Consider the following 25,362-nt stretch of genomic DNA (forward strand, 5'->3'; position numbering starts at 1 on the left):
ATTGCTTAACCCTACCTCCCAAAACAGAGATTCAAAAATGTAAATCCTTTTAACAAAGCAACTTTGCCAAACAAAATATATCCACACAGTGGTCATATCCAAATATGCATTACTCTGCAACTTGAATCACATAACTTGGCTAGGAGGTGATTAATATATCTCACAGTTATAGTCTCCCTGGAGACATGGTTGCTTTAATCAGAGTTCTTAAGTCATTCAAAGTCATTTTTCTTTACACTGCTGTTGTTCTTTACACTGCTGTTGTTCCTATATAAATTGTTCTCATGCTTCTGTTTATTTCATTCAATATATCAGTTCATATTTCCCAAGATTTTCTGTAATAGTCTTTCATAATAATATTCTATTACATTAATATACTATACTTTGTGAAGGTATTCCTCAGTTAATGTACATCTCCATAGTTTCCAATTCGTTCATTTTCCTTTACTTTCTTTTCCCTTTCCTTTATACTTTATTCCACAATTAAGGGGCCAGGAAGTTTGTTTGGCTTTTGATTATTCCTGCCTGGTATTATATTTCCTCTTACCCCCCCCCCCCCCCGTTTTCTCTTGGCCCACCTATTTCTCTGTTGAGTTTGATGCATTTCTATATTAAACTCTGTATGTGTGTGTTCACACATGTGTATGAATCTGTTAACTCTCCTTTCTACAGTCAGATAAAAGTGAGATTCATCTGATGCTTGTTCCCCCATCCTTACCTTCCATATTTATTTATACCTCTAAAATACTGTAGTTTTAAGAAATGGCAAGTTCTACTTTTTTTAACTGCCTCAAAGGCCCTTTGAAGATATTAAAATTCTGCAGAGATGTTTATTTCTTATTCCCTATTTTCCAGGTGTGGTATTCTTAGTTGTCAGCCTATCTTTTGCCTTTTTGGAATATCATATTCCAAGCTCTTCTAGTCTTTATAATGGAAACTGCCAAATCTTGTGTCATCCTGTCTGTAGTTCTTTATTATTAGAACTCTTTTTTTTTCTTTGACACTTTGCAGAATTTTTTCTTTGTCAAATTCAGAGTTTCCATGTCAATCTCAAAACTTTTTATTTTTCATTTTTTTATTTCTTTAAAGCATTCTTTTTGTCCTCATAGAAAATTCAGTTTTCTCATTGTGTAATAAATAGCAAAATTGATCAGTGGAATAGATTAGATACACAATATACTGAAACAAATGAGCACAGCAGCCTAGTGTTTGATAAATCCTAAGATCTCAGCTAATTGGACAAGAACACATTATTCAAGAAAAACTGTTAGAAATCTGAACAGTAGTCTGGCAAAAATTAAATATTGATGAATATTCACAAGAATGTATCAAGATAAGCTCAAAGTACAAGCATGATTCAGACATGAAGAGTGACAAATTTGTGGAATACAGAAGAAATTAACTGTTAGATCTATGATAGGGGAAGAGTTCTATAAGAACAAACAAGGAATAGAAGAATTGACAGGAGGCAAATTAGATAGTTTTTATTATATAAAAATTAAAAGGTTTTCACACAGCTAATTAATGCAACTAAAATTAGAAGTAGGAAAATGGGGGAGAAAAAAAAATCTTTAAATCAAATTTCTCTGATAAAGGCCTCATTTCCAAGATATATAGGAACTGTGACAAATTTACAAGAAAAAGCCATTTCGGGGGCTGGCTAGGTGGCTCAGTGTATAAAGCACCTGCCCTGGAGTCAGGAGTACCTGGGTTTAAATCCGGTCTCAAATACTTAATAATTACCTAGCTGTGTGGCCTTGGGCAAGCCACTTAACCACATTTGCCTTGCAAAAACCTAAAAAAGAAAAAGAAAAAGAGCCATTTCCCATTTAATAAATAGTCAAAGGATTTCAGTGGCAGAAAATGCAGGATATCAACAGCCATATTAAAAAAATGCTCAGGCGGAGCCAAGATGGCAACAAGAAAGGATCGAGTCTTAGGCGCTCTCTGATAAAACTCATAAGCTAAGGACTCTAAATTTTCGAGAGACAGAACCCACAAAGGGACCCAGAGAGGCAGTTCTCCTACTCAAGGTAACCTGGAAAAGAGCAGAGAAAGGCTCTGCTCCCCAGGGTCGGAGGGGCGGACCGCCAGAGGGAAAGAACTTCAGCCTCCCAGAGGCAGCAGCCCCAGAGCGCTGGGAGCCCCAGCTCACAGCAGCAGGGGAGTCTCCTGAGCTACACCCTGGGGAGCAGCAGGCACAAAGTGGGGGAACAGCGGAGGGGGGGGACCTTCTGCCAGAGCGAGCACATGGAGCCCAGCCCCCAGGGCACACAGCGAGCAGCTTGGTCTTTGGGCAGCCCAGATCCAGGAACAGAAGCAGGCAGAGCTGGTAAGCAGGAGCCCCCAGGGCATGATCCCATTGAGCAGAGGAAGGGGAGTGGAGAGAGAGAGTACCAAGCTCTGTTCTCTGCCCCTGGAACAGGACTCTGGGGCTCTGACCACATTCAGATCCTGATCGCAGTCTAGGTCCCCCATAGAACAGCAGGGGCCCTCCACCTAAGCCCCATGGCAGATGGGAGCACATATGGTTATTCACAGACCAGAAGAGAGGACAGAGCCTCATACACTGAGACCCTTGTGGGAGTGCCCCAAAAGCTCAGGAAGCACTCCAAAAACAAGCTTAGGCTGGGAAAATGAGCAAGCAGAGAAAAAAGAGGAACACCATTGAGAAATATATTATCTATGACCCCAAGAAGGATGGATATACTCAGTCTGAAGATGAGGAAGCACAAGCTCCTGCATCTAAAGACTCCCAGAAAAACAGAAACTGGGATCAGGCTATGACAGAGCTCAAAAAAAGGCTTTGAAAATCTAGAAAAACTGGGAAAAGAAATGAGAGAGATGCAGGAAAAACATGAAAATGAAGTCAGCAGCCTAGTCAAGGAAATCCTAAAAAAGGCTGAAGAAAATAGCATGCTAAAAACCGGCTTAGGTCAAATGGATAAAACAGTTCAAAAAGCTATTGAGAAGAATGCTTTAAAAAGCAAAATTGGCCAGATGGAAAAAGAGATAAGAAATCCTTCAGACAAAGAATAGAATTCAGGGAGATTGATGAATTTACCAGAAATCAGGAATCAATACTTCAAAACCAAAAAAATGAAAAATTAGAAGAAAATGTGAAATATCTCATTGAAAAAACAACTGATATGGAAAACAGACTTAGGAAAGATAATTTAAAAATTATTGGAATACCAGAAAGTCATGATCAGGAAAAGAGCCTTGACATCATTTTCAAAGAATTACTACAGGAAAATTGCCCTGATATTCTAGAAGCAGAGGGCAAAATAGAAATGGAGAGAATCCATCGATCCCCCGGAGAAAGAGATCCCAAAACACCAACCCCTAGGAATATTATAGCCAAGTTCCAGAACTCCCAAGTCAAAGAGAAAATATTACAAGCAGCCAGAAGGACACAGTTCAAATATCGTGGAGCTGCAGTCAGGATCACACAGGACTTGGCAGCAACTACATTGGAAGCTCGTAGGGCTTGGAATCTAATATACCGGAAGGCAAAAGAGCTTAGAATGCAGCCAAGAATGAACTACCCAGCAAGGCTGAATGTCCTCTTCCAGGGAAAATGATGGACTTTCAATGAACCAGGGAAATTTCAAATGTTCCTTTTGGAATGGCCAGAGCTGAACAGAAGGTTTGATCTTCAGATACAGGACTCAGGTGAAGCATAGAGATTGGAGGTGAGGGGGGAAATATGAGGGACTTAATGATGATGACTTGCATGTGTTCCTGCATAGAAAAATGACACTGATAATGCTCATATGAACCTTCTCAGCTAATAGAACAGATAGAGGGAGCTTTTATAGTTGAAGCACAGGAGAAAGCTGAATTTGAAGATAAAATATGGTGTAAAAATGGAGTCAATAGAAAAAAGGGAAATGGAATGGGAGAAAGAAAAAGGAGAGGGGGAATAGGCCAAGATATTTCATATAATAAGATTTTTATCACAATGAGCTATTGCAATGATATGGAAGGGGAGCGGCAAGGGGGAATGAGGGAAACTTTGCTCTCATCAGAGATGGCTAGGAGAGGAAACAGCATATATACTCAATGGGGTATAGACATCTGGAGTAAGAAGGAGGGGGGAGCGGGGGAAGGGGTGGGGATGTGAATAAAGGAGGAGAGGATGGACCATGGGGGGAGAGTGGTCAGATATAACACATTTTCTTTTTTGCTTCTTGCAAGGGGCTGGGATTGGTTGGCCTGTCCAGGACCATAGGGCCAGGTGGATGCTGGGCCCAAGGGGTGGTATGGGGGCTCAGGGCTTCTTGGCCCCAGGACCAGGGATCTGTCTGCTGCACCACTCAGCTACCCTACAGCAGAGTCAGAGTGAAAGGAGAGAGAAAATATAGTACATGGTAGTGGAGAAATAAGAAAGGAGGGAGTTGCAATCAGCAATGGCAACAGTGGAAAAATATGGAAGTAACTTTTGTGATGGACTTATCATAAAGAATGTGATCCACCCGTGACAGAGTTATTGGTGTTGGAACAAAGACTGAAGCACATTTTTTGTTATTATTATTTTGGGGGAGGGTACAGGGCAAATGGGTCTGGGTGGCCTGCCTGGGGCCACATAGCAGGGTGATCTTTGGGTGTCTGGGGCCAGATTTGGACCCAGGTGCTCCTGGCTCAAGGGCCAATGCTCTGTCTGCCACCCAGCCACCCCTACTATTATTACTATTTTATTTTATTTTGGGGTCTTTTATTTTCTTCTTTTTGGTTTTTGCAGGGCAGTGGGGATCAGGTGGCTTGCATGTCACACGGCTGGGTGATTGTTGGGTCTACGGGGCTGGATGTGGGCTTGGGTGCTTGTGACTTCAGGGCTGGTGCTTTGTCCATTGCGCCACCTGGCCATACCTACAATTATTACTATTTTTTTATTTTAATTTTTTTCTCTCCCCTTTACTTTATCGCTCAAGCAAATCTATATTCATGGGGGAAGGGTTCCGTTTACTCTTAAACAAGAATATTTTATTAATGTAAAAAAATTGTATAAAATGAGAATAAAAAATAAAGAAAAAAGAAAAAAAAGAAAAAAATTTTTTTAAATGCTCAAATGCATATTAAAGCATGTCTAAGGCACAGTCCCACACTAATTAGATTGACTGAAATGACAAAAAAGGAAAATGCTTTAGGGAATATGGGGAAACAGGCACACTAATACACAGTTGGTAGACTACAAAATATTCTAAGTATTCTTGAAAAAATTTGGAACTCTAAAAATGTTATTAAACAGTTATATACTTTTTGATCTAATAATACTACTGTTAGATCTATATCCCCAAAGAAAAAAATGGAGCCCCCTTGTACAAAAATATTTATAGCAGCTCTTTTTTTAAGGGCAAAGAATTGTAAACTGGTGGGATGCTCATCAGTTAGGGAAAGGTTGAACAAGTTATGGGATATAAGTTTTATGGGAAACTATTGTATTTTAAGACATGATGAAGGAGAGGGTTTTAGAAAAGACTAGGAAGACTGGTGTGAATTAATGCAAAGTGAAGTGAGCATATCCAGAAAAACTTAACAGCAATATTATGAATATTATTACCTTTAAGACTTAGTAACTGGTGAAAACAATGGCCAACCATAATTCCCAAGGATTCATAATGAAATATGCTATCCAGACTTGAGGTTCAAATTGTAGTATTTCTTCTCTTTCCTTCTTTCATTTTTAAATATGGCTAATGGGTGGATTTGTTTTTATAAAATTTGTATTTGTAATGGTTTTGTCTTCTTGGCTTCTCAGTTGGTGGAAGAAAGAGTGGAAGAAAGGAAGTTAATAAAGATAAAATGAAATTTAATGTAAAAGTAAAAAAGGAAGTTAAAAAACTACTTTATATTGAAGTGTGCAGTAAACAATTCATTTCTACAGAAATTTTCTAAGTAAGGAATCAAGGGGAGTTTCAGAACAGAAGATTTTTTTTCTCTTAAACTGAATTCAGTGATGTCACCCTCATAAATGGCTACTGAAATGAGGAAACCACAGGGCTCAGAAAGCTTATCTCTGTCATTACAAAAATTTTCCCTGGGAATTCTGTGATCCAGGTCATTCTAAGTACTCCCATCTTGGAATCTGTGATAGAGGATTATGAAAAGTGGCAAGCAATTGTCTGAAATGCATCTTAGATTTGGGGACAGCAGGTTTCAGAGGCTTTAGAGAATGAGCAGTAAAGATTCCTTGATCTGAAATCATACAAAGGATGTCTACACAGGAAATGTGAGCTCTTTACAATGAAATTCTGGAGACACAAAAATCAATTTTCTTGAAGTGGAAACAGGCAAGTTTTTCTAAAGAAATTGATCTGATACATAAAGAATCAAGCAACTTAGATTTTTAAAAAAGATTTGTACATTTCCTTTTCTTGATAGAAAGAGGAGTCACAGATATAGAATGTTGTATACTCTGCTCATTGTGTTGGTTAGTTTTGCTTAAGTACTTTGTTATTAAAAGGGGTTCAGAAAGGAATATATCAGATAATAAAAACAAAAACATCAATAATAAAACTCTTACAAAGAGAAAAGGTATATTTCTATTGTGTGTGTATGTGGGAGGGAGGAGAGAGAGAGAGAGAGAGAGAAAGCATGGGTAGGTGAGAAGGGATGCTGCTCAGAGGACACAACAAGGAGTTAAGTATAAAAGTTGCAGAGAGGGTAATATAAGGAAAGACTTCCTAAGGAAGTCTAAAGTGGATTGTAATGTCTTGAGAAGTAGTAGTTTCCCTTTTGCTAAAGGACCTTGAAGCAGAGATGGTCTTTAAGCATTTGATGATAGTGTTCCTTACCTAGTACATCATTTCAGTCGACACAAGCAACTATTAAGCATATACTAAGTACTTGAAGACAAAAAGATAGGCAAAAAACAGTCCCTGCTGTCTAGGAATTTCATGGTCTAATAATGGAGACTCTATGCAAACAACTATGTGCAAACAAAATATATACAGGATAAATTAGAGATAATCTTACAGAAAAGATACTATCATTAAGGGAGAACAGGAAAGACTTCTTGTAAAGGATGGAATTTTACCTGGGACCTAAAGAAAGCCAGGAAATGGAGATATGGAAGGAAAAAATTCCAGGCATGCCAGACAGCTAGTTAAAATATCTAGTCAGGAGATGGAGTATCTCATGGAACAGTAAGGAAACCAGTGTTCCTAGATCCTATAACAACATGTGGAGGGGAGTAAGTATAAGAAGAGGAGGAGGCTAGGTTATAAAAGGTTTTAAAAGCCAAACAGAAAATTTTATATTTGATACTGAAGGTAACAGGACACCACTGGAGTTTATTGAATAGGGAAGTAACATGATTAGATCTGAGCATTAAGAAGATCAATTTGACAGATGAATGAGGATAAACTCTGTGGCAGGGACTTGAGACAGGGTAACTAAACAGCAGACAATTGCAATAATCCAGGCATAAGGTGAATAAAGGCCTGTACCAGAGCAGTGTCAGAGGAGAGAAGGACCCATATACAAAAGATATCACCAGTAGTTTGGACCAAATCAAAAATTCATTGGAAGGATATGGGGGCTGGAGAGGGAAGAGGGGGGAGGCAAGTGAGATAAGAGTGTCTAGACCAACAACAAGATTGCAGACCTGGGTAACTGAAAGGATAGTGGTGCCCTCTATAGTTATTAATAAGTTAGGAGGAGGGGCGGGCTGGAGGGGAAATATTGAGATATGTACAAGATGTTGGAAACAGCTGATTCTCATTATCCAATAGGCAATAGGAAATTTGAGACTAGAAATCAGGAAAGTAGTTAGGCCTGGAGAAGTCGTATTATATGGTTACAAAACATATCTCGTCACAGTGACTTATGTAACACAGATCTATAGTATTTTTATGACCCTTTCATAAATATAGAACTGAAGTCACCCAGCTTAAGGACACTCAGCTAATAACTGACAGAGTTTGGGCTCAATTTAGGCTTTCTGGCTCCAAATCCAGTGCCTTTTCAGTTATACCACACTACATCAATGGATGGTTCTGCTTCATCAGGCAATTTTTTTTATTAAAGATATTATTTTCCCCCCAATCTTACTCCCCCCCCCCATGGAAAGCAATCCAACAAGCATTTTTTAAAAGAGGCTTCTATGTTTTAGCATTGTGCTTGATAAATAAATGTTGGTATTGATTTTTTTATGATCAAGTAATATGCCTATTCCCAAATATTTAGGCTCTTCTTCCTTTCATGTTTACAGGGAAAAAGGTATATCTATGCTGGTTCCAATTCTGGTGTGGTTCAATCTCCTGTTGCTTTCTGTGAAAAACATAGCACATGTGTAGATTGTGTGTTAGCCAGGGATCCCTACTGTGCTTGGAATCCACGAAAAGCCTCATGTGTTAATATCTTCAAAGAACATGGCAGCAACAGGTAAATGTATATTGGCAGTAAGGTTAAATTTGCATATTTGCATTTCTACTTTTTTCACCAAAAATGATATGTTGTATAAATCTCAAATCTGATTTATCTTTTTTAGCAGTTTGATTCAAAAAATGAATGGTGATGCATCCTCTTGTACTGGTAAGTTTTTCAACATTAGCTTTTTTTTTTTTTTTTTTGCAAAATGACATGTTCAGTTTCATGATAACTTGGGGATTTTTGTTTTTGTATTTGTTTTCATTTCTTTTAACATCAATTTGTCTAGGCAGTACATGTATAAAGAGACTTGCCACAGAAATAACTACTGTTTCTGTCCCTTTTTTAAAAATGTGAGCATGAAACACTTTACAATTTACTAATTTTTTAAAAAAAAAAGTTTTCTGCCCTAAAGTATTGATGGAGTTTGGGTTTGAGCAGAGGTAAAGAATTCACAGATTCAGTGACTCAGAAATATGATGGACATATAAGTTTATTACTCTTCTCCAGGCAAGTTGATTTCCAAGAAGGAATTAGCAGTGTGGGAGAGAATAGGTAGAAACTTCTAAAGGGAAAGTCAAATAAGATGGTTGAGCTAGGAGGAGAATCTGGGAAGATTTTAGGGAGAAACTAGGGAGGGACTAATTTTCTGCTTTCTATACAAGTGTGATTTAGGGAATCATGTCAGAAATAACCAAGGGCAGTTTGCTCATTATTTGGGCAACATTTTGTCATCTCAACATTGATTGTGTACCTCAGTCTCCCTTCCAGGACCAGTCTGGGGCAAGATAGCTTTGACATGATGTATGGAAATGTTTCCAGGATACAGTGTCACATGATATATGGGAAAATTTCTGACCAGATAGAGATAGTAAGATAGTTTTTATCAACCCAGTGATGGTGGGGGTGGAGGTGGGGGTAGATGATGGTGGTGAAAGGGTGGGGATAGCTTTCCCAGAGGTGGTTCAGAATATAACATCCCATACAAGGTAGGGTTTTTTGGTAGGCAGAAAGTTGGCATAGAAAAGTAAAAGTTAACTATTTGCTCTCTGCCTAGCATTTTCTCTTCATCAGTATGACACCTACTTTTGAGTTACTTAGTGAGATGTTTTGAAAACCCCATTGTTGCACCATATGGGATTCTTTTTTTTTTTTTTTTTTTTAGGTTTTTGCAAGGCAAATGGGGTTAAGTGGCTTGCCCAAGGCCACACAGCTAGGTAATTATTAAGTGTCTGAGACTGGATTTGAACCCAGGTACTCCTGACTCTTAAGGCCGGTGCGTTATCCACTACGCCACCTAGCTGCCCCCATATGGAATTCTTGAAAAAAATTCTTATCGCTTCATGAGATGGTTTCAACTAAATGGTTTTAAAGGCACTTTCGGTTCTAAATTTTTCATTTTATTATGGATTCAAAAAGCAGCTTTCAAAAAAAGCACATCAAAAAAAATTTATTTTGCTGACCCAAAGTGTTGACCAACAAAAATATTAGAATTATTTATTGACTGATTCATTCCCTGATATTTGAATTATGTATCTGGAAACAAATTTGAAATTTGAGCTCCTGTTTCTGTGGATTACCTTGAGTTTTCTATATGTCTGTATAGGTAAGTTGTTAGCAAGGGCTCAGATTTTCCTTACCTTGTCATATATATGTCAGGGATGGGGTTTGACACTCCCATTACAGTTAATCAATAAATGTGAATAAATAAATAGGTTTTTAAAATGTGTAAACAAGTTTGTTTATTCCCTTTGATCCTTTTAGCAGAGAGGAACTCTTTTTAATTGACTTAGTAAAGGAACATCATGACTGGCTAATCAAAATAACACTCTTGGTGGCTAAAAATAGTGAGAAAATTTTCAGCTTTGTCTAGTCAAATAGGGAACAAATCTATCAGTGGAAAGCTCCAAACTAATTCCTTAATTATTCTGGAAGAATCATGTAGCTATTTTGTGTAATATAATAGAATATTAAAAATTTTAAGGAAGAAACTGATATTCTGTATATCTATTTTTGATATTCCAGATAAAGATGAAAAAGTGAAAGAAAATTACTTGCTGCATTTTGGAGGCACAGCAGAACTAAAGTGTTCTCAAAAGTCCAACTTGGCCCAAGTAATTTGGAAGTTCCAGAATGGTGTATTAAAGGTGGAGAGCCCTAAGTACCGCCTTGTAGGGAAGGCCTTACTCATATTCAATTTGTCCGAAGGGGACAGTGGGGTTTATCAATGTTTATCTGAAGAAAAAGTGAAGAACAAGAAATTCTCTCAAGTGATTGCTAAGCATGTTTTGGAGGTGAAAAAGATCTCCCACACTACTCCTGTGAGCCCTACCTTGACAGCAGCACAAACAGAAGGTAAAAGGATTGCCCCAAAAATGTCAGGCATGACAACAAAAGGGCCTACTACTCAGACTTCAGTCATGTCAGTTATATGGGTAACGACTTCAAGTATAGTAACACAACCTTCCAACCATATCTTAACAAGCACAGTTTCTGAACCAAAAATCCAGTCTGACCCTGAAGTTCATTCAGAGAAGAGCCTGTACCTAAAGTCAAATGATAATCATTTTTTGATGTTTCTCTTTTTATTTTTTTTTGTTCTGTTTCTTTGTCTCTTCTCCTACAACTGCTATAAGGGCTACCTTCCAGGACAGTGTTTAAAATTTCGATCTTTTATGTTACTGGGTAGGAAAAAAACGAAGTCTGATTTTTCTGATTGTGAGCAGAGTGTGAAGGAAACTTTGGTGGAACAAGGGAGTTTTTCACACCAAAATGGCGAGCAACCTAAACTGGCCTTGGATACAGGCTATGAGACTGAACAAGATACCATAACAAGCAAAATGCAAACAGACAGAGAGGATTCTCAGAAAATAGATGATCTTCCTATCAAAGACAAGCCCTTTGATGTTAAGTGTGAACTGAAATATGCTGACTCTGATGCCGATGGTGACTGAAGGAGAAATTCTGTTTTTTTTTTTGTAATGAAGGTAGCTGTGGTTTTTCCCAGCACAGAAGTTTTTGGGTTGTGATGGTTCCTGTGCCAGAGGGCTTTTCACTAGACATGGTGATTCAATTTCATCTAAAACCTAGTTCCTAAGACAGAATGCATTCTTCAGAAAACCATTTTTTCATTATGATTCTATTTAACTTAGTCTCTCATCTCACTCTCTTTTTCCTTTTCTCATTCTCTCACTCTCCTCTCTCACTCTCTGTTTCTCCTTCCCTCCCCTTCTTCCTCTTTTCCTTTTTTAGGAAAAATGGTCATTGTTAAATCAAATATCTTGGAAAGCTATAGATTTGTATTACTGTTTTATTTCAGTATTTTCCTAGCAAAGGGAAAGAAACAAAAAGATTGACTTCACTTCAGTCTACATGAGAAGAAATTTACCTTCAGTTTCCCCCTCATTGTAGCAGCTTTTTAAAAAGAAATAATTTAATTCCAGATTGGAAATGAAATTTTAGTTTATCAGATTGGTAAATTATAGGTTATTGTCCAATTTGGGACTTAACTTTGCTTTCATTGATTGTGTTCCTTATGTTTTAGTTTTACTTGTTAGTATATCAGGTCATCTTAAATTAGTTAAATAATGTTTTAGTTTAGTTACATACATTCTCTCATTTGATCCTCAAACAATATTATCTCTATTTTACAGATGAGGAAATGGAGGCTCAGAGAGATTTAATAACTTGAGAATAGTAACACAGCTAGTAATTTAATTTTTAGATGCTGCTGAATCTCCTAGATTTTATTGTAAATCAAATCTGGGGTAAAATCTGGTTTGGTTTGCATAAGAGTCTCAGGGAAACTTGCTTACTAAAAAAATGCTTTATTTTATTTTTATTTTGCTTTTAGACATTTAGGTACAGAAGCCTTTTGAGCAAAAATAACTTTTTTATGTGGGAAACATGGTTTTAAGAAAGGTTTTCTTCATTTAAAATATTTTTTCAACAAAAACAAATTGAAAAATTCAGAAGACTGTCACATTTGTGGATTTTGAGCAAGAGTGAAAAGAACGTTCAAACCACCCTCTATTCCCAAGTTTTGCTGACAGATTAGGGACTACCAGCACTCTGGAAATGATACAGAAGGACTGATGCTAAGAATTCATCACAGAGACTGGAGCCATCAATATCTGAAACAATGAGACAAAAAAAGAAGACAGAAAATAAGGGGTTTTTGAGTGAAAAAAAGTTTCTTTTTACATAAATCTCACCACTCTAGATTTTTCAAATGGCTTGTCAGTCCCTTCCCAACAAGTTGGGAATTGACCAGTGAACTGAGTGGCAGAACTGTCCAATAAACAATGCCTGTGAACAGAACTATCAATTCATTCCAAAACTGTTTCATCCCAGATCTTTGTACAGGTTTTATTGTTCAGTAGTGCTTTAATCATTGTTTGCTTTACACTTTCTCTTTTTTGTAAATACCTTTCAGAAATAGGCATTTTCCATAGCAAGGAGCAATAACCCTGCTGTGTGTGTGTGCACATTTGCACATTTGAACTCATTTTCCAATTTAATATAATTTGGACCCTTGATTGTGAACAGTGTATATTTTATAAGATTCATTTTTTATTTTTTTATTTTGAATTGTATATGTATGAGAAGTGACAGAATAAATAATAAACTGTTCTATCTGTTGTTTGGATGAAACTTCTTGTAGCTGAATCTTGGTTAAACATTTTACCTTCATGGGCCAATGGCAGAAAACTTGGGGGGATGGTTTCTAAAGGGCTTCCCTCTCACCATTTCAGTGTTCAAAGGTAGGATAACTAACTACAGGTAAAGGCAAGGCCTTGGGTACCTGATATTGTTTTCTTAATCATCCCCATATTCATTTCCTAATTATGATTTTCTTCATATTTCTTTTGCATGTGATACATTTCTTACAACTTTTTCCTCAGTGCCCTTTTTCTTTTCTGTCCTCTTCTGTCACAGCCTCATCTCCTATACCTTTCCCTCCTACTGGTACCTCCCTTTTGTCCTGTGTGGGGACTGGTTCACCTTCATCCACCAGCACCCAGTTTGATGTGGGCTCTGGCACAGAAAGCCCAGCGGTCACGTTGTTGCCACCTTTCCTAAGTGACCAGTCACAGCATGTTAACGTCCATGGGATCTTTCACCTCATCTGTCAGGCAACTGGTGAGTAGGAGGAGCCTCCCTGTGCCCACAGTGCCCTTATCTGTCCCTCCTTGTCCATGTGCACTGGCGCATCATCATAGTTCAGAGCTTGACCTACTGATTTCATGCAGACTACTTTATTGATGTGCATTTGCTTGGATTCCTTCTCAGGTAGGATTGATTTCTCTTGCCTTTCCTTTCCCCCATATAAAAACTGCTCTGTTTCTAACATTTAAAAAAAAAAAACTCATGTGAGTATAGCAATTAGCTTAAAATCAATTTTTCCAATTGCCTTCTGCCTGGCCAGCCAATTGATACAGGAGTGGTATTTATCTAGTTTTGAAATTTAACAAAAAAGAATTTACCTCACAGTCTAATGAGCTGTTTTTTATTTATAAAGGTTTTATTAATTTTTGAAGGCAGAATAGATGAATTTGAATATGGTTTAAGTTTAAGAGACCTCTGACTCTTCCTATCAGTGCTATGATGGAGCATTAACTCATAAGAGACCCTTTTTATTTTTTTTGGACAAGGCAGTGGGGTTAAATGACATGCCCACAGTCATACAGATCAGATTTGAATTCAGGTCCTTCTGACTCCAGGGCCGGTGCTCTATCCACTGCACCATCCAGCTGTCCCAATAAGTGACCCTTGTTGACAGATGTCTCACTTTCACCAAAGTGAAGTGATTATTAAATTGGCAATTGTATAATTACCATGAATTTTTATACATTCTCATTTAATCCATACAACATTGCCTATTTTACAGATGAAGAAATGGAGACTCAGAGAGTTTAAGTGATTTAACCGTGGTCACACAGCTAGTAAGTGTCAGAGTACTGTCCCTGTGCAGCCCCAGAAACGGCTTGAAAATCTTCCTTGATGCCTCATAGTCTTGTCATTGAACATGCAATACTCTCCAAGGCTCGAATCTCCTTGTTTGTGGTATTTGAATGGTCTAGACCATCACCAATACTTCCTATTAGATCAGGCCAAGGGGTGGATTGGTTCTGGAAAAGGCAAGTGAGAGGGATGCCTTGTACAGCATACTCTTCACTAAAATAAACATAATGTGCAAATCACACCACCATTAATTTGATTGAATTGTAATTCAACAACAGTTCAGAGAGAAAAAGAGGTAGCATTAGATGTCTAATTATACTTCATAGCAAAAATAAAATTAATGGCAGAAAAAAATCTTAATTTTATTAAAACTATAAAGGGAACTATTAATATTTTTATGTTGCTGCTAACTTCCCTTTTTATTTTATTTTATTTTATTTTTTGCAAGGAAATGGGCTAAAGTGGCTTGCCCAAGGCCACACAGGTAATTATAAAGTGTCTGAGGTTGGACTTGAACTCAGGTACTCCTGACTCTATGGCCAATGCCCTATCCACTGTGCCACCTAGCCACCCCCACTAACTTTCGTTTTTAAAATAAATTCTGTGTGCCTTTTTATATTAATAGTTTTTATAGTGAGCTTATATTAGTTTGCATCTGGCTTAACTTTTTGCCATTGTTGGAAGGAAAAATGAGAAATATCAAATTTAGGCTTCTATAGAGACTAACCTTAGCACCAAGATTCCTGATGATGATGATGAATTGTAAGTAGGACAGAAAGGGAGGAGGTTATAACAAAAGCCCGCATGTGACTGTTTGGCATTATGTTATTTCTGAGCCAAAAAGATGACATTTAACCTTTGTTATCTATTTAATAACAATCTATTCAAGGGCAATTTGACTTAAAATGTCACTGTTATGTTATGTATGAATTTTCTTTTTCTGTGATTTTCTTCATTCTGTTATTAAAAAAAAAAAGTCTTAGGTAACTATGATCTTCCCCTGCACGCCCAGTTTCTCTTGATGAAATAGTTGGAAATCATTCCATTTATAACTACTGTGACTATAAACACTATACAAGGAGTCTGCTATAACTATGGAGAAATAAGGTGTTCTGGGGATTGTAAAGAAAAAAAGATAGGGTGGCTAAGTGGCGCAGTGGATAAAGCACTGGCCCTGGAGTCAGGAGTACCTGGGTTCAAATCCGGGCTCAGACACTTAATAATTACCTAGTCGCGTGGCCTTGGGCAAGCCACTTAACCCCATTTGCTTTGCAAACTCCTTAAAAAAAAAAGAAAAGAAAAAGTTAGTTTTCACTAAAGAAGATTGTTGTGACAGGAGAGAATGGAGGGTCTAGTAATTTGTGACATTAATTAGTTGCCTGCAACTATTACCTGAATGAAAAAATAAAGGCACCAAACTTTGATCTATCCTTTAGCATCTAGTTTCCTTTCTCTAGCATCCCAATCCCTTTCCTCCCATTTCCCTTCACCCACCCCTCAATAGGAAATAGGAAATGATATTGTCTGAGTCTGGCTTACAATGGATTAATTTTCTTTTCCTGGGCCTGGTGCCTTATTTTCCAGTGGAGATCAGTAAAGAAATTAAACCACTTTTCCTATTGTCTGTCCTTTAGGGGATCTGTCCTTTGACCAAAAGTAACTAGGAGGCAGAGTGCTGGGCCTGGATTCAGGATAGCCTGAGTTCATATTCAACACTTACTAGCTGTCTGATCCTGGTTAAGTCACTTAACCTCTGCTTCCCACAAGCTCCTCATCTGTAAAACTGAGAATAATAATACCACCCATCTCCCAAGGAGGTTGTAAGGATAAAATATGTAGTGTTATGTCTATGCTAGCTAATATTGTTGGCTACACACAAGAAAAGTTGTGTTAATCATCCATTCAGACTATTCCAGAGGGCCCCATAAGGAGAAAGCAGAGCTGGATCTCTCCCCAGAAAGTTTTGAATTGCTTTATAGGACTTCTAGGGAAAATAGATTGAATTGGAATATTTTGGGATTCTCTTTAACAAAGGTACAGCACCCCTAAAACTTTTCACTAACTTGGGTTTAGGCTTCTTCAACTCTCTGAAAGTTTAGAGTATAGACCAAAAGCCTAGAAAAACATTTTAGAATTTCTATTTTTTCTTAGTATTAATTTAAGCCCGATTAAACCCAGTACAAAAATAATACTGTTCATATTAAATAAGAGAAGAGCTTTTCCCAGCCTCTGCTTTTCTTTATAGAGTTGTTAGAATGGGAGGGTGTGAAAAGAAACCAAGAAGAGATCCAACAACCATGAAATCCCCGTTTCTGCCATGGCCTTATTATGCCGGCTGTGGCCTCCCAGGGCAATACTGAGCAACAAGTTTATAGGACTTGCTAAGGAATTTTCTCATCTTGTGACAGAGAACCACATAACCACAAACTGATACTCTGTTGCTTAGCATAGTAGGAACTTAAAAACAGTTTGGTGAATATTCTTAAAATTCAGTTCTTGTCATGTGACATATACATTTGAAAACTTTTATAATTTCCTACTTCCTCAAGGATAAAATAAAAATTTCTCAGCCTGGCATCTGACTCCCACCTACTTTACCCACACATCATATTCTGATTCCACCTCCAGGTCTTTTCACAAGCCATCCCTCATGTTGGAATGTACTCACTTCTCAGCTTCTCTTAAAACCTAGGAGTAGTTGTTTTCTTCAAAATAACTCAATGCAATGTTTTACTCATGATGTTTCCTGGTTTCCCCAGATTATTAGTGCTTGATCCACTTGAAATTATTTTGCAACTACTTCCTTATATCAGACAAAGTTAAAAGGAATTAAGCAGATGCAACCTCAAGAATTCTGGCAAAGTCTTCATGTAGCATGTAGTCACTAAAAAATGGTACTATTATTATCTTGGCAAGAGATAAAGAAGCATGGAAAGTTCTTTGAAGAGGAAAAAAGGCTCCCTTATGATCTATCATATTCTTATACATAGTTCATACAAGAAAGTTAAGATTTATTGCTCCTTACCATGAAAAAGGCCAATGTGTAAAGCACATGGGAAGAGTTCATAGAATGTCCAGAAGCAGTGTCATGTCAACCCTGGCTAGATTTGGAATGAGAATCTTAAGATTTCTTTGTCTTTCAATTTTCTTATTAGAAAATAAGAGGGTCGGACTAGAGCTGATATCTAAGATCCTTTCCAGTTCTGAATCCTATCACAAATATGAATATGACGTTATACATTTTTTGAGCTCTTGTAAAGGACAATTATTAGAGATTATCCTAACAGTTAATTTTTACTATTGAACAACTGTAGTTGTATTCATTTAGATATATGTGTATATACATATTCATTATGAATACATATATACTGGATGTTATTCACTATATTCATATTATCCTGATATTATTATCATAGGACTTTTACATGGTGATCAACAAGCCTAATCATATCTAGATTAAGGATGACATAGGATTATAGATTTAGACCTTAAAAGGGCCTTAAAGGCTATTGAGTCTAAACCCCAGCATTTTGCAGATGAGGAAACTGGCATAGAGAAATATTTTATTCAGGGTCATATAGTTATAAGTAACTGAGGTAGAATTTGTATCAAGGAGCCCCAACTCTAAATCCAGTACTCTATCCACTCTTGTCATACTTAAAATGAATGCTGACATAGAGCTACTGTTAATATTCATTTATCTTATTTTTCTAGGTTTGGTCAAACCATTATATGGACTTTGCAAGTACCAAGCTCACCTTTAACCACTGTCTTTAGCTTCCTCATTGAACTTTCTGAACCAATGCCATTGATTAATAATAGCCTTGAAAACAGGTTTTGAAAATCATTCCAACTCTAAATGCTTATGTGGCTCACGATGTATGCAATGACTTTGCCTCTATTTATATATACTTTTCCAGCAGTCTTCTCTATTAAGTATCCATTTGTAGAAAATATAGTTTTTTCTCCATAACCTCAGGCATACTCCTATGAAAATCTAAATTAAATAACAGTAGAGTAGACACAGAATCAAATTATGCCTGCTCTGATTTACAGAGGCTCACCTGACTTTCTTTAGTCCTAAATTCATAGGATAGTGCAGGTAGAGAGACATATGGAACTGTGGCAAAAGCTTGGGTTGAGAAGATCCAGGCTCAAATGGTGGCTCTGCTTACTGAATACCTGTTTAACGTTGAGCCAAACATTTCTGCTCCATAGGCATCAGTGCCCTTCCTGATCAATAAAATAAGATAATAAGCTGGGTGATCTCTAAGTTCCCTTTCAAGTCTAAATCATATGAACCCAAATTTGAGTTCCCATTAATGATGTGACATTTTCCTTCTCTGGACCTCATTTTCTTCATCTGTAAAATAAGGATAGCGTGCTCTCTCTCATATGGTTGTACAAAGGATAAAATATGACATTTTAAGCCTTATTATGAATGAGTTAGTAGTAGTAGTAGTAGTAGTAGTAGTAGTAGTAGTAGTAGTAGTAGTAGTATTGTCACGGCTAGGTTAGTCCACATTACTGTGGGGGTTTTTAATGATTCAAATCTTGAAATCAAATTTTTGTGAAAATATTAAAATTAGTTTTTTTCTCTTTTCCCCTTTAGTTCATTAACTATATATATTGAGCAACTACCATATTCTGTCAGGAACTGGAAGAAATACAAAGTTTAGATCATTTCCTGGAGTTTCTTTGGGATTGCATTTTATTTTAGTCAAGAAACTAATTTTTTTTTTGAGAGAACTTTAATATTTACAATTTACTTCACAATGATCATGTAGGATAAAATAGTACAAGCATCATCCCCAATATATAAATGAAAAAAACTAAGGCTCATAAAATAGTAAAGTAACTGTGTAGTCCCACAACTAATAAGTGCCACTTGATCCATGATTCCAAGAGCTCTTTATACTACGCTATTCTAAGGATTATGGGTTAAAATTATAACAGAGCAGCAAAGTGCTTGAGTTGATAACCTTTCCTGCCTGAAAACTGAAAGGGTATTTAAAAAATGCAGTCTTTGTAATCTTAGAAATATTGAGATACTTTGCTAGTCTTAAACTGTGCCTTTCCATTGAGATTAATAATTTCTTTGTAAAATCTCATGTTATTTTGTTTATTATTATATATAACTATACTTGATTTTTAATTTGAAATGTATTGTGAATTACTGTTGTATATGCCATGAATTCTAGGTAATGCTGGTATCATTGAGCTCAGTAGATGTAACCAATTAACACACATTAATTAAGTGCCTACTATGTGCCAGGCCCTATGGGAGTTGCTGGAGACATGAATACAAAAAAGGTCCCTTGCCTCAAGTACCTGACATTCTAAAGGAGGAGGAGTGGGGGGTGAGATACATGCAAAAGATGTGATATGCCATTGTCATATACTGTTAGAATTATAAAACAACATTGATAATGTGTTATTAATGCTAGTAAAGTAACAGCTCTAGCAACTATAAGTACTTTAGATGGTAAGCAATGAAATTTACAGTGAGAAGTACAATCTCTTGGATCTATAAATTTGGCTTCTATGCTTGTTTTGATCCAAGTAGTATTTTTGCTGATGTATCAGCAGTCCATCAAGGAAAGGAAAAATGCCAAATGTCCCTGTATGGTATACTTCCTAGCACCACCAATGTGTCAGACCAGTACTTGGTGAGTAAAGATTTCTGATTAGATTAGATTTGGGGACCAGGAAAATAATTACAGAACCATCCAGATTTATTGCCTAATTTTTTTCTTCTCCCTTTGAAAGAGAATTTTCCCACCTGTGTGACCATGCTATATCTCTACAGTAAAATGGTATTATAAATTATTGGCTGTTCCAAATTGTTTTCTGGTCTTGATCTGGGATCAGAACAGAAAAATTTTGTTTCAATTTGCAAGGTCAGTCTACAGTCTTCACCCCTTGAACTGATAGTTTATGTTATCATTGGATACCCCTTCTAACCGTAAATCCCTTTGTCCAGAAAATGCCTTGTGATGTTACCATTTGTCTACATCATCTCTGAACTGTCAGTATTGGAAATTTTCTTGTAAGAATAATTAAGTCATTTCTCCAAAGTTTAAGAGGTTCCAAGTACTCAAGAATATTGATATGGGATTTAAAGCCTATTAATGGGAAGTATCTCATAGTCTCATGGGACTATGCCATTATTTCATCCAAAGAGACTGGCTTCTCATGGAAGTATTCCAGTGAAAAATTTCATTGATTCTCTATTAAAAAGGACTCTGTCCCATGAATTTAGGGCTTGAGTTCCAGACTGAAAATAGTTTGAGCTCTTACCTGTGAGTCAGTGAAGAACTCTACAAAGGACTGAAGAATTCTATGAGGTTACAGGACCAAAAACACTTGGCTGTTTTTGTAGCCCTAACTGGGGTGGGAAGAATTATACCCCAGAGTAAGGGGATCAGCCACTACTCATATTTATGAAAGAAAATTTAAGTGCTTTATAGTTTCCCTTCTATTTTTAGCTTTTTCCAGATCATAGCCCCTGGAGACCCCAAATGACATAGTTGAACAAAAGGAGGAGGGCTAGATTTTTTCAGGAAACTTCAAAGCTACTTTAATGTCTCCCTCCTTGCTATGACAATGAACACCAAAAAAAGTCCAAATGGTCTATCATCCAGCACCATACCATCCATATATCAGTTATAGCAAATGGAGAAACTTTGAATATGGTGGATAACTCCACTTACCTTGGAGTGCACTTTCCAGGGATAATTGATAATAGATTGATATATGCATTGCCAGAACTAGCTGGTATTAGACTAACTACCAAACTGAAGGTCTAGAGAGCCATTTTGCTGACCTCATTGCTGTATACCTGTGAAACCTGGAACCTATATCATGTCAGGAAACTGAATCACTTTCATTTGAATGGTCTTAGAAGATGCTGAAGATCACCTGGTAGGAGAAGATACCAATCATTGAGGTACTTTCTCAAGCTAAACTGCCAAGCATTCAGACTTTACTGCAGAGAACACAACTCTGAGGGGCTGCCTGTGTTGTTTGAATGCCAAAAGTATGCTTGCCAATAAGACTATTTTAGTGTAAGCACTTACTTTCACTTATTTGCTATTTCCTCCAATAAACTTTTATGGAGCACTACTCTACATAAGGCCTTAATGCAGGATTCTGCCATTGAAATGATGTGCCATCTTGTCATTGCTGTCACTAAGCCCATCTGCTCTCTCCTGCTTTCAAACTTTCAAAAGTGGGATGATTGAAATAGATGCAACCTAGAAAAGCTTATTTTTTTTGCTTTTTTTTTTAAGGTTTTTGCTAGACAATGGGGTTAAATGGCATGCCCAAGGCCACACAAGCTAGATAATTATTGTCTGAGGCCAGATTTGAACTCAGGTACTCCTGCCTCCAGGGCCAGTGTTCTATCCACTGCACCACCTAGCTTCCCCCTCTACTTTGGTTTTTGAACAAGCCTATGACCAGATTATATTTTTCAGTGACAAAATACATAATCTCATCATTCCATGGAATTACGAAATTTAGCTATTCATTTGGAAAAACTTTTGTTTTAGGATTATTTAAATTTCCAAAAGAAGTATAATGTAGTATGGAAAGAACACTGGTTCTAGAGTTAGGGGACCTGGATTTAAATCCTAGTTCTGCTGCTTACAACTTCCACCAGCTGCAACGGACTTGAACCTCTCTAGTCCTATTTCCTCACCCAAAATGAAGGGGCCATTGTAGTCTTCTCCAAATTTACAATCCTAAATAAACCAAATGAGCATTTTTACTATCAAGAGACTTGAAGGTAACCTCAATTTTGTATTTTTTTTTCAGTGACTTGTAGTTATTGTAGGGTCTGATATATGTAAGAAAAAATCACTTTTTCTGCCTAATATTCTTTCCCCCTTAATTGAAGAAACAATCAGAAATAATTTTTTTTAGGTTTTTTTTGCAAGGCCAATGGGGTTAAGTGGCTTGCCCAAGGCCACACAGCTAGGTAATTAAGTGTCTGAGCCCGGATTTGAACCCAGGTACTCCTGACTCCAGGGCCAGAGCTTTATCCACTGTGCCACCTAGCCGCCCCTATCAGAAATAATTTACAGTACTTGTTTTAAATATTGCTGAAGGCATCACATGAAACATCCTACTTTGGATGTTTCAGAAATAACTTCATTGTACTGCTAAAGCCCTATTTTTGGATGTGTTTTCTGCCTTCTTGTAGTAAGCAATTCTATCTTTAATGATGACTCCATGACTTCTTCAATTGGTCAAAGGTTTATATATATACCCTTTGCTCTACAGATTTGATTTAGTTTTATCCAATTTACGGCAGGACTTCATTTCATTTTGTTTCAGCCTCATTTAACCAGAGAAAGGCTCACAGTTAATGTTTCTTACCTTTATCTCCCAACTCCATAAAAACTATGCAATGTAGATTATTTTTATTTAAAGAATATTTTTTCCTTTATCCTCTCATCCTTCCCTATCTCTTCTCACCCCTGGCTCCCAAAAGTCAACTGTGGAGTATTCAATAGTATGCTGAATTTGGTGAAAGAAATGTACATTTCTTTATTGTTTCTGAAGGAACTGGATTACTCAAATTTGTTAAGAAACCATCACTGAAGCACTTCATCATATTTGCTTTCCAAGTCTTGAAATCTGAGGACACATGTAGATTTTTTTTTTAGGTTTTTGCAAGGCAAATGGGGTTAAGTGGCTTGCCCAAGGCCACACAGCTAGATTATTAAGTGTCTGAGACTGGATTTGAACCCAGGAACTCCTGACTCCAAGGCTGGTGCTTTATCCACTATGCCACCTAGCCACCCACATGTAGATTTTTTTTTAGCCTTGCTCAATTTGGTCAACATTTACTGTGCAAACGTCATATATCATTCTTCTGAGAAAACTTGATCAGTATATCATTATGGCTCTCATTTTCATGTACTGAATGATTTTAAATGACACAAATCACACATTTAAGAAAAGATGGATGGATTGCAATTTTGGTCTTGTGGAGGAAGCATCCACATTCATGAAATAATAGACTCACCAAAATACAGAAGAATCTTGGGATCATGGGGAAGTACAAATGGTTGGGTAGAACATGTGGAGAGAGTAATGAGACTGTTCTCAATTTCCATGATAGTTCCTAGATGGAAGTTGATTAGTCAATAGCCTAGGTAGCCCTTTCTCAGGTAGCTTCCCCAAAACCTTTGCCAATCAAAAGGTCTCTTTTAGAAGGAAAGCTGGGGCCTTAATATGCACCCAATTTCTGACCCTCTTTTAGATTTGACATGTAAGTCTAGGGTGACTTACAATCTAAGAATAAGCATTGACAAGTCAGAAGATGCCCTAGGATTCCTCAGTGCCAGGTAGAAAGGAGCATCTCTATATAAATGAGAAAGTAGTTTATTCATATGATCCTTTTTCTTGAAATGATCATGTGAAACAGTAAGGACCAGGTTATTAGGAATTGAATTGTGCCATTTGCTTATTGTGCCACTAGACTGCCAAGCTTTCCCTTATCTTACTCAATGGATTTAAAATAGCTTCCTTTAATTTTAAAATAAAACACTACCTTTAATTTTAAAACAGAGCTATCCAAAATGTGGTAGTCCCCTGTGGATTTAATAAATGCTTTAGTAAATGAAACCAAGCTACTTGGAAGCTCTCAATAAAAGGCCAAAAATATATTGCCTTTGGTTTCAATAAAAACTTTTAAAAGCAAGTTTGGACAGCCCTATTTTAAAAGATTACAGTGGTGTTCTCTAATTGGCCCCCATTTATCTAAGGTTCCCAGAAAGTTTCTAAATTTTTCAAGAGAGCTTATCCCATCAATTACCTTCAGCATTTAGGGAGTTTATCAGAATTATTATCTATTATGTGGAGTGTGGGTCAATATTGGCTAGTCTCATTTTAATCTATATTCCTACTGAAACTGACTCCAGAGCTGGTGCTCTATCCACTGCACCACCTAGCAGCCCCGAAAATAGGATTTATTTTTAAAATGCATTGATGTATTTGCCATTATTAAAGTATTCAGCAAACAAATGCATTCAATTTAGCAACTTAGCAACTACATTTAATATAAATTAGCATTTATATAGCAACCTGGTTGTGGCCCTGGACACAAGGCCCTTGATTTCTCAGTGCTTTAGGTAATCCTTTAATACTATAAATTGCCAATTTGTAATGAGAGATGGAATGCCTCATCTGGGAATTCTCTCTGTCAAGGAAATCATGAGTCCATTCCTGATTACTATCGATAACAGCATTATCACATACATTATCCCACTTGAGCCTCAAAGCAGTTGTGTGAAACAGGTGTTACATGTATAATTATCCTCAATTTACAGATAAGAAAACTGGGCCTCAAAAAGGTGGAGTTACATAGCATCTGGGTAATGTTTGAACCCAGATCTTGACTATAGGTTGAATAATATCCCTTATACTACCATCTCTAATTTTTGTTGCCAACTTTGTTATATTTGTTTCTTTCTATTTTTCTTTTTTTTTTAATTTTATTTAAGGCAGTGGGATTAAGTGACTTGCCTAAGGTCACACACCTAGGCAATTATTAAGTATGAGGTCAGATTTGAACTCAGGTCCTCCTGACTCCAGGGCTGATACTTTATTCACTGCACCATTATTACTATTTTTCATCCCCATTTTACAATGCAACAAGAATTGCAGATTTGTCTACCATCAATCAACTAAAACACATGTCTAAGTCATTAGCATCACCAAGAAACTTAAAATTAGCAACTCCTTGGTATTTCATCTGCATGGCACTTTTTACTAATATAGATCTGGACTAATGTTATATATTTGATATTATAATATTGTGACAATTAAACATAACACATAAGGTATGAAACTCAAAGAAAAATCCTCAAAACATCTAAATGGATGGCATTCCCTTGAGGGGGTTATATACTTATCCCCAAAATTGATTGCTCAAATGGTTAATGGAATTTTTCTCTCAAAATTGTTTTCAGGGACAGCTAAAATGGCACAGTAGATAGAGCGCTGGCTTTGGCA

The 25,362-nt window shown here is 36.9% G+C and overlaps 1 protein-coding gene across 1 annotated transcript in view; it reads left to right on the plus strand.

The window, feature by feature from the left end:
- LOC141503322 (semaphorin-4D-like) overlaps positions 1 to 25,362 on the plus strand; it is a 77,066-nt gene that overhangs the window by 40,257 nt on the left and 11,447 nt on the right. The window contains 4 exon segments of the mRNA XM_074208548.1: positions 8,216 to 8,388; positions 8,495 to 8,538; positions 10,399 to 10,728; positions 13,312 to 13,515. Of these exon segments, the coding sequence (XP_074064649.1) occupies positions 8,216 to 8,388; positions 8,495 to 8,538; positions 10,399 to 10,728; positions 13,312 to 13,515 (751 nt within the window).

This window comes from Macrotis lagotis, chromosome X (genome assembly GCF_037893015.1).
Source record: "Macrotis lagotis isolate mMagLag1 chromosome X, bilby.v1.9.chrom.fasta, whole genome shotgun sequence".
Lineage (NCBI taxonomy): Eukaryota > Metazoa > Chordata > Mammalia > Peramelemorphia > Peramelidae > Macrotis > Macrotis lagotis.